The 21,253-nt window shown below is 52.4% G+C and overlaps 1 protein-coding gene across 3 annotated transcripts in view; it reads left to right on the forward strand.

Moving 5' to 3' along the window:
* SMURF1 (SMAD specific E3 ubiquitin protein ligase 1) overlaps positions 1-18,068 on the forward strand; it is an 89,817-nt gene extending 71,749 nt beyond the window's left edge. The window contains exons 9-19 of one of the 3 annotated variants that reach the window (XM_043455119.1): positions 503-580; positions 1,541-1,687; positions 2,774-2,972; positions 4,340-4,443; positions 8,397-8,511; positions 9,691-9,869; positions 10,926-11,063; positions 11,737-11,857; positions 12,608-12,809; positions 14,000-14,084; positions 15,200-18,068. In XM_043455119.1, the coding sequence (XP_043311054.1) occupies positions 503-580; positions 1,541-1,687; positions 2,774-2,972; positions 4,340-4,443; positions 8,397-8,511; positions 9,691-9,869; positions 10,926-11,063; positions 11,737-11,857; positions 12,608-12,809; positions 14,000-14,084; positions 15,200-15,299 (1,468 nt within the window). In that variant the 3' untranslated portion in view covers positions 15,300-18,068. The remainder of the gene's footprint in view (positions 1-502; positions 581-1,540; positions 1,688-2,773; positions 2,973-4,339; positions 4,444-8,396; positions 8,512-9,690; positions 9,870-10,925; positions 11,064-11,736; positions 11,858-12,607; positions 12,810-13,999; positions 14,085-15,199) is intronic. The other 2 variants (XM_043455117.1, XM_043455118.1) reach the window with 2 other exon arrangements.
* The last annotated feature ends 3,185 nt before the right edge of the window (positions 18,069-21,253 follow it).

The raw sequence follows: 21,253 nt of genomic DNA on the forward strand, positions 1-21,253 counted from the left end.
ACGTGGAGATGCAGGCTTAGAGCGGGGGCTGTTGGAGGTCCTGACCCAGACTCGCAGGGGACAGTCCTGGCTCTGCTCCCCCCACCCCCAGCCGGTCAGCAGCTGCTGTAACACAATTGGGCCCTTTAGGCTAAAGTTTAGAGAGTGATACTGGGTCTTGAAATCAGGTTCCATAACTGGAGAAGACCCTTAGATGGAATCAAATGCACTTGCTCGAAAAACCTTCAAGATATGGTTGCTCTCATTTTAAACTAAAAATATTGCTGAGTAAAATGATCTGATATCTGACCTGATGCTTTAAATAATTGGTGTGGGGGGAGTGAATGGGGAGCCCTGGAAGCAGGTTGGTGATGAACTGGTAATTGTTGAAGCTGGTTATTCACTATGGTCTCTCTCTCTTTTTTTTATATGCTTAAAATTCTCCATAATAAAAAGTTAAACAGGAAATATAAAGACTCTATCACCCTTTTTCTCTTCTACTTTATCATCCCTATTGCGTCAGTCCCTTGGGGACCATTCCTGGGGGAGATGAAGCTTTTCTATACGAATTCCTTCTGCAAGGCCATACATCTGAGCCCAGGTTAGAGAGATCCCTGCCCCTCCCCTGCCTGTAATGGAGTTAAGTTTCTTTTTTCTCTTTGCTTTGCTTTCTTTTTTTTTCTTAGAAATTTTTTGTTTGTTTGTTTGAGAATAGCATTACTACCTAATAACATTTTTAGTAATGCTCATTTCCTTTTTATTCATAATTTGTTTCATCTGAGAACAAGCTTCTTGCTTTTGATTTTCCAAATCTATGTTGAACTTAACAATTCAGTGTCTATAATTAGAATGGAAGTATTACCTACAAATGAATGAGCTATCTCCTTGGTACTCTCAGGAAGGAAGGTCAGGCTTTTGTGCTCATTAGAAAAGCATCTTGGTCAGTAATGCTTGCTCCCAGGTGACTGTGGATTGGGTTGAAATAATTAATCAAGAGGTTAGACTTAGAGCTACTTGCTGATTAAGAAAAGTGGCTCAAAAAATGAGACGGCCTCATCCTGGTGCAGCTCTCTAGAACGGGAAGATTTCCAATGCATGTTCCTATACTCCTGTCTGCTGGAGAAAGTGTGTTTTCTGGGAGCTTTCCCACGGAGAGACCCTTCTGACCTTGAGCATCTCATTAACTTGTGAACCCAGAGAGGCCTTCCGGCAGCATTCAGATCCCCCGTACTGTTGGGCTGGCCAAAAGTTCGATCGAGGTTCCCCATTGCATGTTATGGATGCAATGTTTCGGTTCTCTTTGGTGGAAGGAATGGTATTCCCGGGCAGACCACGCTCCGTGTCATGACCACGGGCTCTGAGAGTTGCGATTTTATCCATGGGATTTTGCTGCCACTTGCAGCACAGAGGCCGGGCCTCGGTGGGTGTTTGGTGTAAGTAGCGCCTTGACTGGCCCTCGTAGCCCCTGGATAAGGGGCGCCCCTGCTTCTCTCCCTGAAGTTTCGGTCTCAGGCCTCCACGCGCAGATGGACACACCGCTCTCTGTCTTCCTTCCTGGTAGAGACCTTAACAGCGTGAACTGTGATGAGCTTGGACCACTGCCGCCTGGCTGGGAAGTCCGCAGCACAGTTTCCGGGAGAATATATTTTGTGGATCATAATAACCGAACAACCCAGTTTACAGACCCACGGTTACACCACATCATGACGTAAGACTTACAGCCCTTCGCTGACCTCTTTACCGTTACAGTGCCCTGTTTAATACTGATGTTTCCCTCCATCTATTGACTGCATTGGGGTTAGCAGAGAATAAGCGTGAGCAAAATAGGGTAATTACTGAGTGGACAGTCGTGTGTTTTAAACTCTCAAACCAGCTGGGTGCAGTCCTGCAGGCCTGCGTCACAGCCAGCCTGTAACTGAGTTGCAGCCTAATCAACCCCCCGAGCTGGCGCAGCTTCATTCTTGTAGCTTCCACACGCATCTCTGATAAGATGGGTGGCCTCAGAGTGGGAAGCAGCGGAGCAAGGTTTTCCTTGGGGCCTGGCTCACCACTGTGGGAAAGGGCTGGTCCAGAGCTCCGTTTGGCTTCCCAGACCGTCATTCCTGAGGGACTTGGGTCTGGGGATGACCTTGGATCCCACACTCCACATCCCAGGTTCCCCATGTCCTCAAACATGAGAGCCCGGGGATGCTTGTCACTGACCACTGACGTAAGTCAGCAAAACTGGAGCAGAACAGATAGCTGGCCCTGGTCCTCCTCTGTCCCTGGACTCCCGCTTCCAGTGAGTAGACGGGAGATCTCCTGGATGAGAGGAGGCGCAGTCCCCGTCACACGCCCCTTGTTTGCTCTTGTGCGTGTCACCTCCTCCCGTGTCATCTGCTTTCAGGGCTCCGGTCACCTCCGTTTAATTCTCAGCCCCGAGGCCCCACTGAGAGCACATCGGTCAGCTTCGTATATGCACTAGATGCCGATGAATGCTAGAAGTTTCTGTTGTTATTTATGGCAACGATAATGTATGAGATACGGAGATGGGAGTCTCCTTTGTTATATCCCGGACATCTGTTGGGTTGGCCAGAAAGTTCACTTGGGGTTTCTGGTAACATCTTACGAAAACGATGGTCTGAGGGTGGCCACCCCCAGTTTTCACGGATGTGTGTACAGAGTTGTGTCACCGGGGAAGCACTCTTGACCGGAAGTGGGGGTCCTGACCTCTCTTCTCAGTCCCTTGGTGTGCGTAGGGGGGGACGCCGCTGGCCGCTGCCCTTGGGGTGACCGCAGCGCTTCTGTTCTCAAGTCACCAGTGCCAACTGAAGGAGCCCAGCCAGCCACCGCCGCCCCCCAGCGAGGGCTCCGTGGAGGACGAGGAGCTGCCCGCCCAGAGGTACGAGAGAGATCTGGTCCAGAAGCTGAAGGTCCTCAGACACGAGCTCTCCCTGCAGCAGCCCCAGGCTGGCCACTGCCGCATCGAGGTGTCCAGAGAGGAGATATTTGAGGTACGGGGTTCGGGGCAGCTGGCCGTCGGGCCGACTCTCTCCCTCGTCAGCAGACAGTGAGTTCTGCTTCCTGTCTGGTGTGTCGGGGATAAAGTGCAGGGCTTTATCAGGGCTGAAGCCCCAGGCAGGAGACGGAACAGTATTTCCTCCTGTGGTCAAGGTTTAAAAATCAGTGACTTCTGAGTGAAGATCTAGCGATCTGTACAGAACCAGCACTAAGTGGTACTGTAAATCCCGCGCCTGCACTGTATGGATGGGATTTCCTGCTGTCGGCCCGGCATCCTCAGAACCGAGCATCCCCGCACGGGGCCTCGCCCGCCACCTCCCCGTAGGCACTGCCTCCCTGGAGAAGCCAGCGGCCTCCCTCTCCCTTCTGGCTCTGGGTGGCGTGCTGACCTCTGTCCAGCTGCCCTGCGGCATCGGGCTCCCTAAATAGGGCACCTCTGGCAGGCAGGGCCCTTTTCTCGGGCCCACCGTCATCAGTAGAGTCTCAGCCGTGTGTGGGCCTCTGTGGACGCCTGGCTGAGGCGCAGGCTCTCCCGGCCCGCAGCAGCCGGGGCCGCTCAGCGCCTTCTCCGAAGCGCCCGGGGCCGCACGAGGCGAGCAGCCCGAGCGCCGGGTTTTGCCCGCCGAGCGTCTTAAACGGCTGTCGGGATGGGCGCTGGGCTGTGGGTACGCTGCTGCCAGACCTCTTCCACTCAACACCCTCTCGCCTCTTGGGATGGTCGCTTTGAATCCCATTAAATTTAAAGCAAGAGAAGGTTCTTAAGTGCCTTTTCACTGAAAACACCTACAGACACGGCGCTGGTTCCCCTCCAGAGGCTGACTGAGGCCGTTAGGCTGACCACGTGTTTTCTGTGTCTGATAAGCTGCTTCATGTTCCACTTAAAGCCTCCTTGGCTCTGACTCGGTGGGAAAATGTGATTTTTGACTTCAGATGTAAAACCAGGCTCAGAATTCTTTTCCTATTTCTCTCTCATGAGGTCTTCATTTGGCTAAAGCATATAAACTTATAGGACACATTGGAATTCATTTGTGTGGAGAAAATCAACCCTAGAGGGGACGTTTAACCCTTAAGTCGTGATTGTGCTGAGGATACACGTGTGTATCCTTGGGTGCAGTGTCAGCTGCCGTGAGCTTGGTTGTTTCTGAGGGAGCGATTGTGGGAGAAAGGTGGAGGAGGAGCAGTGAGCCGGAGCCCAAATAAACATCCTGAACAGGAACCAGACAGGACTCAGATCGGAATTCTTAAAAATAAGCTTGGCTCTTATTTATAGTCGGGCTCCATTATAAATAACCTTTCATCATGTTATAACTTTAAAAATAAGACAAGTTCTTCTCTCTGAAACTGTAATTTTGATGTGCAGGAGTCTTATCGCCAGATAATGAAGATGCGACCAAAAGACTTGAAAAAGCGACTCATGGTGAAATTCCGAGGAGAAGAAGGCTTGGACTATGGCGGGGTGGCGAGGTGAGAGGCTCGTGTGTCCCCGCTTCTGCGTGGATGTCGGCACGCCTGTGAGCAGATGTTTGCCGAGCGGTCCTCTGCCCCTCCCTGGTGCTGCTCTTGGGGCGGTCAGGACTTGGGTCTTGCCATCAGAGAGCGTTCTTAGAATTCCTAAAAGCGTGTGCTCACTGGCATCTCGCCATGACCCATTGAGACCCAGCTCTTGCCCCAATCATCGCTTTACTTCTTACAAAGTTTGAATTAAACTTTTAACATTACTCCCTTCTCTATCTGGCCTGGGACAGTACACTCACTGAACTTGCAGTTCAGGAACTTCTGAACCAGAAGTTAATGTGGGGGCAGCCTGGCTTTTGTCATAAGAGGACTTTCAGGGGTGGGAGGAAGGCATGTACATTGCCTTTGTGTCAAATGGTTTTCTAAAGTGAAGTCTGGGTCAAAATAATTCATGCAAATGATTTTAAAGGTAATATTTTTTTGTGATTATGTTATGTTTCCTATCTTCCCTCTTCACCTTTGAAACAACAGTTCTTTGGCTCTTTTAACTATTCCTTTCAATAGAATGCATCATCTAGATCGTTAACTTGATCAAGTTCATTTATTACCTACTGATCCGGTGATGTATGTTTGTAGGCACAGAGACTAGGTCATGGTTGTGGTGAGGATCAAATTTAATTCTTCCCGGTTTTGTAATGTCAGTATTTTTAGTTCTTCTGCCATTGTCTTTGTAACTGTACATGATACGTTTTTGTCATTATTTTTTGTTGTCCACTAGAGAGACTGTCTCTTGGCCTCTCTTTTTCATAAGAAAAGGATATTAACGCTCCTGACTTTCCCTTCCTTCCACTTCTTACCTCTTACATTCTATCATCTGTAGTATGACTTTTATAAGTGTCAAGATCAAAGATTTACATTTTGTTCTGTAACCAAAATTAAGTCAGTGTCTTGTGCTTATGTATTATTTGTTAAGAGTTGAAAGTCAATACATTGTTTTATATTATTATGACAGTATAAATATTGTTCACTGAGGGATTAAGTGGTATTCTGTATTCTATCATTTATTTTATCCTTTTGAACAGATTTTAATTTTTCTAAGAATTTCTTCTTCTTTTTCAAACCAGGTGTTGTCTTTGTTGCTCCATTAAATATCACCTTTTGCCAGTTCCCCCCTCTCCCATTCTCTCTTGTGGAGACCCTGTCCACCCTGATAATGGTTTCTTTAGACCTTTTGCACAGTTGTCTTCATGGGACATCACTGCTTTCTTGGGTCGGAGCCATTGTTGTGTGGGTCCCATGGCTACTTCCTCCTTGGCTTACTCCCTTACGTTACTGGAGTATATCCTCAAGTAGCTTTCTTAGAAAGGGTGTGTGGGGGGTTAATTTTTCCAAGATCTTAGGTCTGAAAATGTCTTATAATCTTCACTTTGATAGCTTGGTTTCTTATAGACTTCTAGAAAGAAAATCATTTTCAATCAGAACTTTGAATTTGCTCTACTGTCTCCCTGCACCCAGGGTCACTGTCTGGTGACAGTCTGGTTTTAGTCACTTCTGCGCTATTTGTCCCCATCCAGGAACATCCATCATCCATAGATGCTGTACCTTTTCCCTGTTTTCCTCCCCCACTCCTGTCTTCAAGGCCTCCTTGCCCGGATCCACCATCCTGCTCACTCCCCCCACCTACTCCTCACTTCCTTGCTCCTCTTTCGGCTTGCTGTACTCACTTACCGGCAGAACCCCCGTTCTGAAGCTCCCATCCCGTGTGAAGGAGTCCCCTCTCTGACAGGGTTACAAGTCAGGAAATCACCAGTGACTGCACACCTCAACTCTGGTAGGTGCTGCAAGGGGCCTTGTTAACATGCGGTCGTGTGTGACAGTGGTCCCGTCTTGGGGTCCAGGGGACAGGAGAGCCTCCCACCCTCACAGTTTAGAATACACAAGCAGATTCTCAGCCCTGCAGCAGTCAGCACCAGCAAAATTAGGTTCTGAGAAGTGATATGGGGGTCTTACTACGTCTCTGGGTGAAGTTGGGATCTTTTCCAGCCGCCAAAAGTAAGTAAGTAAATGGGGCCGGGATCAGAATCGTTCCTCCAGCCTCTTCCAATCGCATCCACTTCTCTCCCCTTCTGCCCCTCCGTCTGGGATGCAGGATGAGCCTGGACCTTCCTGACCATGTGCTCACACTGTGACTGCCTCTCCCCGGAAGTGCTTTTTCTTTCTAGATTGTCCCAGGTTTCTACCTTGATCTTCCCCATATTGATTCTAGGAAGCATCTTTCTTCTGGCAAATGTAACTTATGTTTGCCCTGAAAACACAAATCCCGTTCCCGACAAGACAAGGGCTTTAGGCTTTACGTCCCTCTCTTCAGGGAGACTCCTCGGTTTCCTCATTCATATTTGTCCTAAATTCATATCAAACTACTTCCATTCTCTCTTCTCTGCCTTTTTCTTTCTAGTCTCAGGATGTCTCAAGAGTCAGTATCTTGAATGGTTTCACTTTACATTGTTTCGTGCGTAGCTGGGGTTATGGTCCCTAGGCGAGCATGTGAACAGCTGGGTGAAGTTTGATTTGGAAGGAGTTCGCTTTCTCTAGCGCTTTCCATGGTTATCAAGTCTTCCAGACGGAGAGGAGTCTTGGTGTAGCTGCCTTGATGAACGTGGTGCTGCAGGGACAGAGAAGCCCTGCTTTTCTGCCGCTAGTCTGACCGCCCTTGTTTCAGCTCTCGAGTCTTCCCCGTGTCTGAACGGTCCATACCTGTCGTGGAGGGCTGGGGTGTCGGTTACACGTGTGTTACATGTGCGTGTGCGTCTGCTCCTCTCCCCGCCTCTGGCTCTGAACCTTTTGCTCTCTCTCTCTCTCTCCTGACTCTGGGGACGGCTCTTCCTTGACCATTCTCCTGCTCTATACCTCGTCCACTGCTCAGTCGGAATGTTTGCTTGTATTTTAATCACTTCCTGTCTAGACAGTTGCAGGTCCTTGGCGCTTATGAAAATAATTCTTTGTAAATCCAAACTCTGAAACTTGGGGCTGAACAAAGCACCAGAGTTGGGAAATCCTGCCTTCATAATAAAGAGGCTTCCTAAGACTGGGCATCTCATCTCTGACAGTTCCTTCCTGTTGGAGTTCAATATGTCACTTTGTGTCGGTGTGATCATTTTGCGGGCATTTTTACAAGCTTCTCTGACAGATTATCTGCATTTGTGCTTATCCTTCCATATTTTCTCAACTCTCTGTTTTCTGTTTGAAAGAGTAAGAAATTTTAGAACTTAATAAGATTCATCCATTTAAAGAAGTTTTGAGTAGAAAGATGACAAGGTTACACAAGTGTTTGTATAAGACTGCATACCTGGCTTTACCAAACCTGATCACAGCAGTTGAGTCACATTTTCTGTTTAGAGTGCTTTTTTTGTTTGGTTTTAATTTGGGGCTTTTTAAAATTAAAATATTTATTTGGCTGTGTGGGTCTTGGTTTCTGCACATGGGATCTTTGACCTTTCATCATGGCGTGTGAACTCTTAGCTTCGTCATGTGGGATATAGCTACCTGACCAGGGATTGAACCTGGGCCCCTGCATCGGGAGTGTGAATTCTTAGCCACTGGACCACCAGGGAAGTCCCATCGTCACCTGAGATTTTATCTCTACAAAGTAGCAGAGAAAACCTTCGTTGGGGCGCAGGCAGGCTGGCTGACACTGTGCCTCTAAGCTGGTGATGATTCCCGGCAACCATAGATAGTTCTCAGCTTCGGAGCTGCTAAAGTTTTAGCCAGAAAATCTATTTCTGTTACCACTAGAAGCAATTGTTTCCTTCTTGAAGCTTATTTGCCCAGTCTGTACAAATCACCTTCTCTCAAAGCCAGGCAGCCTTACCAGTTTGGCTTCCTAGGGCAGAGTCGATCAGTCCTGTGGGTAACATCTAAAACTAGGGGGTTTTCACATGTCTTCTTGTTGCTGTTCTTTCTAGGGAGTGGCTTTATTTACTGTGCCATGAAATGTTGAATCCATACTATGGCCTCTTCCAGTACTCCACGGACAACATTTACATGTTGCAAATCAACCCAGATTCTTCAATCAACCCTGTAAGTATTAATGAATAAGGAGTTCAGAAACTTAGTTGGAGAATTTAAGTGGCTTTCCAGTTTCAACCTCAATTCTTGGTTTATTCATTGTTCAGTTCAGTTCAGTTCAGTCGCTCAGTCGTGTCCGACTCTTTGTGACCCCATGAATTGCAGCACGCCATTCATTGTAGACCTCCTCAGTCTGTGGCAAATAAAACATGGGAAGGTAGAGTCACAGTTGGATTAGGATGGGCGGTTTCCACCCCTTACCTTCAGTGGCTGGTATCACTGAGTATGTTGTTTCAAGGACAAGAGTGAAATTGAGCTGCTCGTGGCACTTTACTGCCATTTGAGGGGACTCTGGCTCGATGGCTGTATTTGTTGACGGTGTCATTCTGAGAAGTGGGGTACGAGGTCGATCCTCCTCCCAGCCAGAACTGGAACATTCCCTTATGTAACTGGCCTTTTTGGCCAGCGTGCTGATACTCTTAGTTGCTCGTCATAGCAATGAGGAAACAGGAGCAGAATGTGGCCAGGGAGGCGAGCGGAGCGTGGGGCCGCGTCCCGTGGTCCCCAGCATGCACACGGCTCTGAGGGGCAGTGAGGGCGACCCTCGCCAGTGGTCTCTAATTGTAATTCCAACCTACGAGGAGAAACGGGGTTCCCTGGTTACAGACCACAGCAGCGCTGGTTTGGGGCTGTGTCCCCCCCTCAGCCCCTTCTCTGGATTTCTCTCTCTCCTGCTTCCTGTGGGATGGGGGGGGGAATGGCCTTTCACCTCTGTTTGCTCCTGGCGCGCTGGGAGGAGAGGCCGGCGGCCTCCTGGGTGCCAGCTGACTCCTGCCAGCACCGGGCGCTGCGCTGAGAGGGGCAGCTTGCGGGCGACTCTCTGCCATCACCGTGTTGAAATTCTCCATTTTTTGAAAAGGGGGTTCTGCATTTTCATATTGCACTGGGCCCCGCAAATTCAATAGCAGTTTTGAGGTGTTTGAACCAAGGGCACACGAAGTGTCATTCAGCACCTCTCCGGAGTCGTGCTCTCCTGTGACCTTTGGTTGGGTGGGTCCTGAGCGCAGCCTGTGAGTCACTGACTCAGGTTCCTGCCTGTGGGACAGGTCTCCTGAGCAGCCTGGAGAAACGACACCTGGCCACCCGGCCGGCAGCTGGCTAACACTCGGTGTTCTCTGCTGCCCCCTGCAGGACCACTTGTCTTACTTCCATTTTGTGGGTCGGATCATGGGTCTGGCTGTGTTCCACGGACACTACATCAATGGGGGTTTCACGGTTCCTTTCTACAAGCAGCTACTGGGGAAGCCCATCCAGCTTTCTGATTTGGAATCGGTGGACCCTGAACTCCATAAGAGCTTAGTGTGGATTCTGTAAGTACCGACTCAGGGAACTGAAAATTCACCTGTCACCTGTCTTAGGGTTCACCAGGTCCGTGTGTGTGTGTGCACGAGCACCACGGGTGTGTATTTGGAGGATGGGTGTGAAACTGGAGAACAGAAACAAACCACCCGAAACATAAAAGTCGATCTGACAAAGATATTTAATTGACTTACTATTTCATATACTGTCTGAGCAGCTTCTCTTCATGGACTAGTTTCTTTTGTTGTTTCCTTGAATTATTAGGTTACGATTGTGGCTGTTAATCCCCAGGCCTGCTGGTTTGTTTTTTTAACACTCTGAGGTGTCTCCTGATCTCTAGAGGGACCAAGTGAAGTGAACTGAGTCGGTCAGTCATATCCGACTCTTTGCGACCCCATGGACTATACAGTCCATGGAGTTCTCCAGGCCAGAATACTGGAGTGGGTAGCCTTTTCCTTCTCTAGGGGATCTTCCCAACCCAGGGATCGAACCTGGGTCTCCCACATTGCAGGCGGATTCTTCACCAGCTGAGCCACCAGGGAAGCCCCTAGAGGGACCAGAAGGATATAAAAAAAAGTCCAGATATTCAGTCGCCTTTGTTATAGGATTATCCTAAAACTCTTAAAAGCAACAGGCCCAAAAAAGGCACAAAAAGCTACGCAATCACTGTGGGTGTCGGGGGTCCTCGTGAATGGGCTGATTTCACAGGAAGGGGAGGTCCAGCTCTCAACTGTGTCCTGCATTCCATCCGCCTCCTTCCATGTGCCCCAGCTGTGTTTCCAGAAACATGGTGGACAAAGGAGCCAGTTCTAACTTTCAAGGGCTTCTGAAGCCCTGGGAAAGGCTGCCTAGAGGCAGGGCAGTGACATCTTCTGCCCCTTGACTCCGCTTCCCCATCATGCTCCCTCCCGTCTGCTCAGAGACCCAGGCGCCGTGTCTCCTGAAGCCCCAGCAGTGTCGCTCCCGTCACCCTCCTCTTGAGGGGGGAGCCGGGCCTCTGCCCGCAGGACCGCCGCCTCATGGCGGCTGAGGCCGCCCTGACCTCCGCCTCTGTGCTCCCTCCCCAGAGAGAACGACATCACCCCCGTGCTCGACCACACGTTCTGTGTAGAGCACAACGCTTTTGGGCGGATTCTTCAGCACGAACTGAAACCCAACGGCAGGAATGTCCCCGTCACAGAGGAGAATAAGAAGGAATATGTCCGGTAGGTAGGGTTCTGGGGAATCCTGGGACGGTGGGCAGCGGTCACGGTGAGATGGTCGAGGCTCCTCTGCTGCGTGAGCCTCCCGTCCCTGCCTGCACTTGGACCAGAATCACAGCAGAGACTTCCAGAAAGCGGTGGTGTCAGCAGTGGGAGCTCTGAGTGGAGGGCTGACCTGTTAAAGGGGGATTCGTGACCCCAGAGCCCAAGGGGGGACTGGCAAGGGACCACTCGGTTCTGGTTGACGGTGGTGACCCCAGGAGGCGGAGGAGGAGCCTGGAAGTTTGCTGCGCTCCGTCTCAGGGCATCTTCCCTCCGGTCTGTCCTTCCCCCCCCCCCGCCGCGCTGACCAGCGACTCCATGGGGTATTCAGACACAGGTGGGGCTGTCGTTCTCAGGGTCCTACATTTCATTTTCAAACATTTTTTTTTTCAATTATGGCATTCCTAACAGGTCAGGTCAGATCCGACCGATTCAAGCAGAGAATCAGCGCATCTAAGGGAGGGGCTGACTTCCTTTCCTCCGAGTCTTAGGCTGGTCACCAACCACCAGGGGGCGTTCTTCCCCGTCAGCGGGGCCGGGCGGGCAGGGCCTAGCTGATGTCAGACCGACTCACCGAGGAAAGATGTTCATGAGCGGAGTGCTGCTGCTTCCAACGTGTGCCTTTCCCTCTCAGGCTGTATGTGAACTGGAGGTTCATGAGGGGCATCGAGGCCCAGTTCCTGGCTCTCCAGAAGGGGTTCAACGAGCTCATCCCTCAGCACTTGCTGAAGCCTTTTGACCAGAAGGAGCTGGAGGTGGGCCGTGCGGGGCTGGGGTGCGAGGGGCTGCTGTGTGCGGGGTGGGCTTCCTCCTGGGCTGGCTGCAGGAGCAAAGACAGGGTGGGGGAGCCCTGAGCAGGGACGACGAGGCCCGGAGTCCAGCTCATCCATCAGGCTCCCCCTGACTTAGAGACCTCCAGCGTAGAGCTCCCCTAGTGCCTCCTCCCGAGGGGTCACCTTACACCGAGGATGTGACCATAGCCAGCTGCTCCCATGCTAGCCAGCTGCTCGACTTTGATTCCGGCTGTTATCAGGCCCAAGATGGAGTGTTACTGTCCTTTCTCATCCATCTTCCACTCACATCTTGTCCACCCCGGCACCACGTAGCTCGGGCCTTTCACAGTACCCCCAACCTTCTGCCCTGGTGTGGTGCCAGAGTGCGCGTGCCCCCCCGGGGTGGGGGAGTCACACTTTACACCCCACGTGTCCCCAAGAGGTCCTGGGAGGCGGCCCCGCTGGCCCCGGGGCCTGGCTCCTCCGTGCATGCCCACGCACACGCACGCATTCAGTTGTGGGGAAACGTCACGTCCGCAGCCACCCTACGCCCTGGAAGTGCAGAGACAGACGGGGGCCTCAGGCTGGCTGTGTGTGTTGGGGGGGGTGTCCCCTTGTCTGAACATTGCCTGGTTGACTGGGGCGTGGTTGGTCGGTCTCTCCACGGCCTGGGAGCCTGGGCGGCGCGTCGCGTTGCGTGTCCAGGAAGTGACCCACCTTCATGCCCCGCAGCTGATCATCGGTGGCCTGGACAAGATCGACCTGGACGACTGGAAGTCCAACACGCGGCTGAAGCACTGCGGGGCCGACAGCAATGTGGTCCGGTGGTTCTGGCAGGCGGTGGAGACCTTCGACGAGGAGCGGCGGGCCCGGCTGCTGCAGTTCGTGACGGGCTCCACGCGGGTCCCCCTCCAGGGCTTCAAGGCGCTGCAAGGTGACTGCAGTGGCGGCCGGGCGGCCGGGGGTGTCTCCTGGCATCGGGTCTTTCGCTTGGCCCAAGATCTCTTCTGTCCCCACTGCCGCCCCCAGGGTGAGAAACGCCTGTGAGCAGTAGGAGCCCGTGTCAGCGGCATGCATCCTCCACGCCGCTTGCTCGGGCTGTCTCAGCCCGTGGGCCCGCAGCGGCGGATGCTGGCCGGCCAGCCTGGTGCCCCACGGGGCTGGACCAGGAACGATCCCGCCAGAAAGGCCAGGGGAGCCGGGGTAGGGCGTGGGCTCCCCTCGCCCAACAGCGTGGATGGCTTGGGGGGAGGAAAGCAGCTTTAAAAGCGCACTCGGGTTAATTCTGAGTCTCCCGAGTGCGCTGTGCGGGCCGGGCTCTCAGTCCCCTCGTCCGCTGGGGCCCGCCTGGTCGGCTGCCTGGTCCAGTGAGGAGCCGTCCTCCCGGGTGTTCCTTCCGGCTCACCTGGGGGCCGGTTGAGCTCAGGAGGGGCCGCAGGGCTTGTGGTCGGTGCCTCTGTCCGGGAAGGGCCTCTTCCCGGCTCTGATGGTAAATCTGGGGGTTTTGTCACTTGATAACCCTGAGAGCTCGCAGAAGTAAGGTTGAGAATATTAGTACCTTAAAACTTAGTAAATGGACTTCACGTGTTCCTAGAGAGAGCAGGCAGGTTTCACTGGAACGTTCCCTGTAGCCTCGTCCTTAGCCTGAGGCCCTCCTGGACTGAGAGAAGTTCCCTCCTGTCCTGGGGCTTTGGTCCTGGCGTTCGTGTCTTTCTTCCTGTCGGCCTCTGCACAGGGGGTTTCCTGACTCCAAAACCTGCTTTTCTTGTGACGCTGCCATCCGCTGCCAACAGGGGGTCTGCCTGCTAGACATTCCTGGGTTTTTTTTTTTTTTTAAAAAACAAATTCCTGGTGACTGAAGGATTCTGCTTTCAGAAACCTGCCCTGGGGCAGGCTCATGGTCGGCTGTGAGAGGAGAGCTCGGGCTTTGCTCTTCCTGCGCCCGTGAATTTTTTAGAACGTCTGATGTTAGTCACTCCGTGGCCATCATGTGCAACTCCCGAGACCACGCAGAGCTCCCAGGGCTATGTGAACCCCGACCCCCTCTGGCAGGGGGCCCCAGGTGGTGGCAGAGGTCCCGGGCCCCACCTCTGAAGCGTGTTAACTAGACTGTTGTCTTGTAAGGCTCTACAGGCGCCGCAGGGCCCCGGCTCTTCACCATCCACCTGATCGACGCCAACACGGACAACCTGCCCAAGGCCCACACCTGGTAAGGACCACGCCCGCGGCAGGGTCAGCACGCGGCTCTGTCAGGCGCACTGACCCCGGAGCTGCTCCCCGTGTGTGTGTATGTGTGGCCGCACGTGGCCGTGTGCGTGCCCACACAGGCGCTGTCCGGAGGGAGCACTGCAGGTGTAAGTTGAAGTCACTGGTCTCTCCCTTCTTGGAACTCTGCCTGTGACAGACGTGCTGAAAAATGTTTCCTCCCTCAGTCTTCACTTAAATAGTACCTGCAGTGGGCTTATTTCCTTTGTGGTTTAAAATCCAGTCACTCGTGAACCACGCATGGAGTGTCCCTCCGGTTGACCAGAACCTGTTCCAGACGCTGCCGGGACGCATGGTGACGTGGGGGGAGGTTCCTGGCTGGGAACCGGGGCTGGGGGTCCCACGCTGGCCACGACATCTGAGGGGGTGGGTCTCCACACGTGAGGATCCAGGGTCTGTGTCCAGCAGGCTTGGTCCTCTGATGGATGTGAAGAATGTCCTTGGGGTCAAGGACCTCTGAAAAGACTCCACACCCGGTAGCCTGACTCCTCCTCAGAAACTGTCCTTACTGGCTTGGCCCCTAGCAATTCAATAGGCCTCTGTGTGTCCTCTCAGTCAGAATTCTGTAGTTTTTGATTCAGTGTGAGGTAATAGCTTCTTAGGGCTTTTGGACACAGCTTTGGGAATGAACATCCCTGAGGAAATGCTGGCCCGTTCATCTAATCCCGTCAGGGATCTGACGTCTTGTTGGTTTTGAGAGGCAATCTGTTTCTGTCGGAAATACTCTAGACTGCCCCACTAAGTCCCAGAGGATTTGATGCATATGGGCAGTGAACTGATAGTGGTGTTTTGACCATGATGCTCTGCAAATGTGTTCCTGGTCTGAGAAATAACTTCTCCCCAAAACAAGAAACCAAACAAGGTGACAGCTTTGTCCTAATGTGGTTTCATTTTGGTTTGAAAGATCTTAAGATTTTGCTGTGTGTTGATTGATTGAAAATCTTTACCCAAGAAGCCCCAAGTGTACACACAAGGGTCCACCCGCCCTCGCCCCTCTCCCGGGAGCAGGCCCTGGGCCAGGCAGGCGCGGTGGCGTGTCTCACCTCTGTCCTTTTCCAGCTTTAACCGGATCGACATCCCTCCCTACGAGTCGTACGAGAAGCTCTATGAGAAGCTGCTGACAGCGGTGGAGGAGACCTGTGGGTTTGCCGTGGAGTGAGGTGCACCCCGAGGAGCAGACATGAGTTCACGGCCACCAGACCCCGAGCGGCAGCTCTCTGGATGCCTCTGCGAAGCCGGCTGCGGCCCTGGAATCCTAGACACCTGAGGGAAAGGCTGGTCTCCCTGCTTTTGGCTGGGGGAGCAAGGGGGCGGGCAGACTGCGGCTGGTGGCCCCTCCCACGTTCTCCTCCCCCTCCTGGCAGGACCACCCCCATCCACCCCATCCAATAAACGCAGCCGGGTCAGCACCGCTTCGGTCGCACGGGATCCTCTGCTCGGGCCGCGGCACTTGCAGTGGCAGCTCGGCGCCCGTGGGCTCCACGGGAGTCTCGACCCCCAGGCAGGGAGCCTCATGGGGCACACCCCACAGCCGGGCCCGCTGCTGTCTCAAAGCCCACCTAAGGCCCCTTTTCGAGTTCAGCAGTTCTGATTCCACACCCCACATCCCAGCGGCCTGCTCTGGGTAGCAGGTTAAGTTCTAACTGAACAAGAACCGTAAAATAGATGCTTACTGGAGTTCTGCCACTGCAGGAAGCTGGCGTCAAGACTGTGCTTCCGTTTTGGAAGGGGACGCGAGTCGGGGCGGCTTGCGTTGGGGGCCTGGCTGTTTCTTTTCAGGGTTTCCTGGCTGAAAACTTTGTTCTGCAGAGAAAAATGATCTTTCCTTTTCAGAGTCCCTTTAGCCACATTGTCTATCCAGTTCAAAATATTTTTCCAGCAAGAACCACCACATAACAGAGCTTATAAAACAGACCAAAACCAGCCCTGCCCCGCTCCCACAGCTGCACCTGGAAGGTGTCACCTGGATACTAACGAACCATTTTGTGGAAAGTGCTTAAGAACTAAACTAACAGGCCAGAATTCTGTCTTCGTAGCTGCTGGCTTGGTGCGAGCTAGCTTGAAAAGGAGAGAGAGAATGTCTAACCCCCATGATCTACGTTCACCCCAAGTCACTGTTTTACAAAAAGCGGGTCACGGATGGAGACCTGAAGGCAGAGGGGCCCCTGGACCCGTTGGCCCACGTCCCCATCTGATGGCAACACTCACCAAACACCGCGGCTCGACTCGCCCGCCCAGGCGATGAGCAAGGCCAGAGAAAGCCCTGACCCTAAATTTCTAACAGTTCCCCAATTTGCACAAAAGTTCAAATATTTTAAAATGGTTCAATTTCATAGCTAGACTTCAGTGGAAAAACAGCAGCGGCAACAAAGTCTCCCGTGTGGACTTGCGTTGTTTTTGTTTGGGGGCCGAGTGCAGGGTAACTCGCTGGCAGGAGTGTCCCTGCCGAACTTCTGTTGTGGACGTTCCCGAGGTCTGTGCTGGGATCCATCTGGCTGTGGGTCTGGAAGGCGCTTTCTGGCTGCCTGACCTGTTCTTTTTTGTTCCCGACGCCTATGGAGCGCTGACCCTCTGCATCTTGCTGTGGTTCTTCTCTTGACCCGGAAGCAGTCAGTGGCCTGGGGGGGGCGGGGGGAGCACAGAGAGAGAAAGCCGTGCTGTCGGGCGGCTCGCTGGGCTTCTAGAATAGGAAGGATGCCGGTGGCTGTAAAAGGAAAAGCGCCCCCTCAGAAGGTCCGGGCTGTGGGCTGAGCCATGCCCGAGTTACCCTGACGCTTTCCGGGGGTGCTGGGAGCTGGCTCCTCGGGGGCGTCCTCTGGGGCGTGAGGGTACAGACACACACACCCCGCCTGTGACCTGGACCTAAACCTAGAGGAGGGGACCGAGGGGGGAAGACATACCTGGTTTTCCTGGGGTGTCGGCCAGAGCCTGCCGTAATTAGGGAGGAGACGAGGGTCTCGGGGCTGAGAAGACCTGGAAGCAGGAATGAGGCGTTTGCCGCCTCTGCGGGGGGTGGGCTGCTTCCCGTGTCACATGTCACCTCAGCAGGAGCAGGGGGGCCCCACCGCGCTCCTCCGTGGGCTGCTGGCAACCGTGAGCTTCACCTCCCCAGGGCCTGGCTGCTTCCCTGCTGACACGTGGACCCCTCAGCCCCCACAGCTGGTGTCAGGGAGCCTGGCAGAACCTTCCAGAGCTCCAGGTCACTCGAGCTAAGCAGGCCTGTTGGTGCCCCTCGAACCTTAGTGTCCACGGGGAGTGGGCCTTTCGACCCCCCACCCCCACCAAAGAATCGTGGCGAGCCCCCCCACCCACCCACCCCCACCCCTGCCCCCCGCCTCTGCCTGGAAGCTTCAGGGCCCAACCCCCAGGCTTGCCTCACCAGCGGTCACAGCCGACCCTCAGGGATGTAGCAAACCACCGCTCCTGGGTGCTTTTGGAGACCGGAGGGGCTGTGGGGCAGCCGCCAGCCATCTGCCGGCTCCTCCGGGAGAAGCGCCTGGGAACAAGGCCCGGGGCTCGGTCAGCCCAGGGTCCGAGTCCAGGGCGGGCGGTCCTCCAGGCTGAGCTATCTGAGAAGACGCCCCCGGCTGCAGCCAGGTGTTGCCACACGGCAGCCTTCCCAACACATAGTATGAATTTTTAAAATTTGTTTATTTTTGTCTCTCAACCACTTTATAATGTATTTTTATTTATTTTAAGTAACTGCTGCTATCCTTGTTATCCTTCCCACGGTTTTTATTGCTGATTTATTTTGTGAAAGTTGTACACTAATGTTGTTTTATGTCAAAGTCAAAAGTATTTAAAGAATACTAGTTCTATTTAATGTGGTTATAGAACCAGCTGGAAACACAGAACAGTGACTTTACAGCAGGCTGGACCCCGGTGGTCAGGTTCATTTTGTTACATATGCAATAAACTCACAACTTTACATTTTTGGTGTCTGTTATTTGGTGTGCAAAAGAGATTCCAGCTTTTTTTTTTTTTTTACAAGACAGGAAGTCAGTGGCAAGGGCCTTCTAAAGGAAAGGAGCAAACTTACCATTACAGCAGTAGGAGGAACTGAGGGCAGCAAATTTGGAGAACAGTATGGAGGTTTCTCAAAAAACTAAAAATAGAGCTACCACGCTAAGTCGCTTCAGTCGTGTCCGACTCTGTGCGACCCCATGGACAGCAGCCCACCGGGCTCCTCTGTCCACGGGATTCTCCAGGCAAGGATCCTGGAGTAGGTTGCCGTTTCCTTCTCCAAGAGCTACCATATGACCCAGCAATTCCACTCCTGGGTTTATATCTGAAAGAAAAGCAGAAACACTAATTTGAAAAGATACACACAGCCCAATGTTCACAGCAGCAGCATTTACAATAGCCAAGACATGGAAGCAACCGAAGTGTCCATCAACAGATGTGTGGATAAAGAAGGTGTGGTGTATATATATGTATGTGTGCATGCATATATACATACGTGTGTACACACACACACACACACACAGTGGAATACTAGGCCATAAAGAATATTCTGAAGTTTGCAACAACACAGATGGACTTGGAGAGGAGTATTCTAAATGAAATGAGTTTAAGAAACACAGATACTTTGGTATCACTTATGTGGAATCTAAGAAATGAACTAGTGAATATAACAAAAACGGGGAACAGATGCACAGGGGACCAGTGGTCGCCAGTGGAGGGGACGGCGGGGGGAGATGCAGCGCAGGAGCTGGGGGTTAACAGGGCTTCCCCGGCGGCTCAGTGGTGAGGAATCCACCCGCCAGTGCCGCAGCCGTGGGTCCGAGCCCTGACTCGGGAAGATGCCACATGTCGGGAAGGGGCAGCTCGGCCGGAGCGCCGCAACCATGGAGCCCGCGCCTCAGAGCCCACGTGCCCTCGAGCCCGTCCTCCGCAGAGGCCAACCACTGCGTGAGAAGCCTGTGCACCGCAGCTGGAGAGCAGCCCCCGCTCGCCGCGACTAGGGAAGAGCCCGCGGCAACAGCCAAGACCCAGCACAGCCACAGGTAAAAACAAAAACCAGGTATAAAACAAGCTACGAGGATATAGTGCACAATACAGGGAATATATAGCCAGTGTCTTGTAAGAACTATAAATGGAATATAACCTTTAAGATTGTGAATCGTTAACCGTACACTTCTAATTTACATTGTACATTAACTATACTTCAAGTAAATAAAAAAGTGTAACTTTGAAAAGAGAGGAGAAAATCCACTAGCAGGTTTGATAGCTGACACTGGATTTGGCAATGATTCCTTAGATATAAAACCAAAAAGCACAGGCAAAAAAAGAAAAATCAGGAAAATTGAACTAAATCAGAATTTAAAACCTGTGCGGGAAAGGACACTATCAACAGAATGAAAAGGCAGGCTGAAGAGGTGGAGAGAAATAGCGAAGTCACGTACCTGATAAAAGGGTTTAAGATCCAGAATCTATGAAGAACTCCTACAACTTACAGAAATAACGAGCAATGGTTTTAAATTTACATTTCTTCAAATAAGATACAAATGGTCTACAAGCTCATGAAAATATGCTCAACCTCACTAACAGTGAGAGAAATGCAAACCAAACCCACAATGAGGACAAATGGCACTTTACACTCCTTAGGATGGTTACCGAAAAAATAAATGTTTGGGGGCCTTGCCTGGCGGTCCAGTGGTTCAGATCCACGCTTCCATTGGAGCGGGTGCTGGTCTGACCCCTGGTCAGGGAAACTCAGATCCCACAGTTAAGAATATATGTATTTTTCTTATCAGAAAACAAGTATTGACAGGGATGTGGAGAAAGTGGAGCCCTTGCGCACTGTTGGTGGGGATGTAAAATGGTGCCGTCACTGGAAAACTGTATGGAGGTTCTTCAAAAAATTAAAAATAGAACTGCCACATGATCCAGAAGTTTCAGTTTTGTATATATTCCCCAAGGAATTGAAAGTTGGAAGTCGAATGGGTATGCTGATTCCCCTCAAAACATCCATGTTCGTTCCAGCATTTTTCACAATAGCAGAAAGACAAAAAGCAAGCCAACGGTCCCAAAACGTGATACAAAGACGCAGCGTATAACCTTGTGACCTTATCCAGCCTTGAAAAGGCCGTTCGTCACGTGCCGCACTGCCGTGCTAATTGAGCTAAGCTGGCCACAAAAGAATAAAGAGCACATGCTTCTACGCACGAGATTCCTGGAGGAGTCAAACCACAGAGATGAAGGAGAAGGGCATGTGCCCCGGGCCGGGGGAGAAGCGTGGGACTCAGGGCTGATGGAAACAGTTTCTCCTTGGGAGGAAGAAAAAGTCCTGCAGGCGATGGGGGCGAGGGCTGTGTAAGGATGGGAAGGTATTCAAGGCCACTGAACTGCACACACAGACATGGCAGAAATGAGAAATTCTGTTACATGTAGTGGAGAGCTTAAGAAAATCTTAATGATCGTGCTCACCCTTGAAACTGTGTTAGGAGAACTGGGCACACACTGGGGGTGGCTCCCCACACAAGCCCTCTGACCTTCCTCGCTCCTGCGGACACAGGTCCTGGCAAAGCCAGATTCTTTCGGCGGAGGCTCCTGGTCACGGAGGTGCTGGCTCAGGGCTGCCGACTCCGGGACGAACTGATGATGCACAGGAGGGGCTGTGTCTCCACCGGGGAGAGGCTGGCTTTCCCAGGAACCAGGGTCAGTGCTTGGGGCACGGTGCGGGCGAGCCTGGCCTTGAACCCAGGCGCTTCTCACCAGGATGCTGACTCGACTCTAAGCAGCTAGGCTGAGAAGCAAACGTTCCCTCTGCCCAAATGCTGTCCACGCGTCTCTGCGAACACCAGGCTCCACACCCGCTCCAACAGGACCGAGGTAACTCAGCGGCTGGTTTCGGCTACGTCCTGACCCCGGCTCCCGAGACCCCGCTGCAGTGAGGGCTGTCGGACAGACGGGCGCCTCCCCCTTCCAGCCTGCCGGCTGTGCGGTGACACCTGTCGTTTGAAACACAGGCATTCCGTCATTCCGGAACCCAAGGCGCTTGCTCACAGAAACAGCTGAGTATTAGTAAAATAACTTACGATCAGCTCCAAATAAAGGATGGGACACTCCGGTCAGATGGACCAAACCCAGTCCCTCAGGCTCCATCCATGC

This window comes from Cervus canadensis, chromosome 32 (genome assembly GCF_019320065.1).
Source record: "Cervus canadensis isolate Bull #8, Minnesota chromosome 32, ASM1932006v1, whole genome shotgun sequence".
In the NCBI taxonomy this organism is placed as follows: Eukaryota; Metazoa; Chordata; class Mammalia; order Artiodactyla; family Cervidae; genus Cervus; species Cervus canadensis.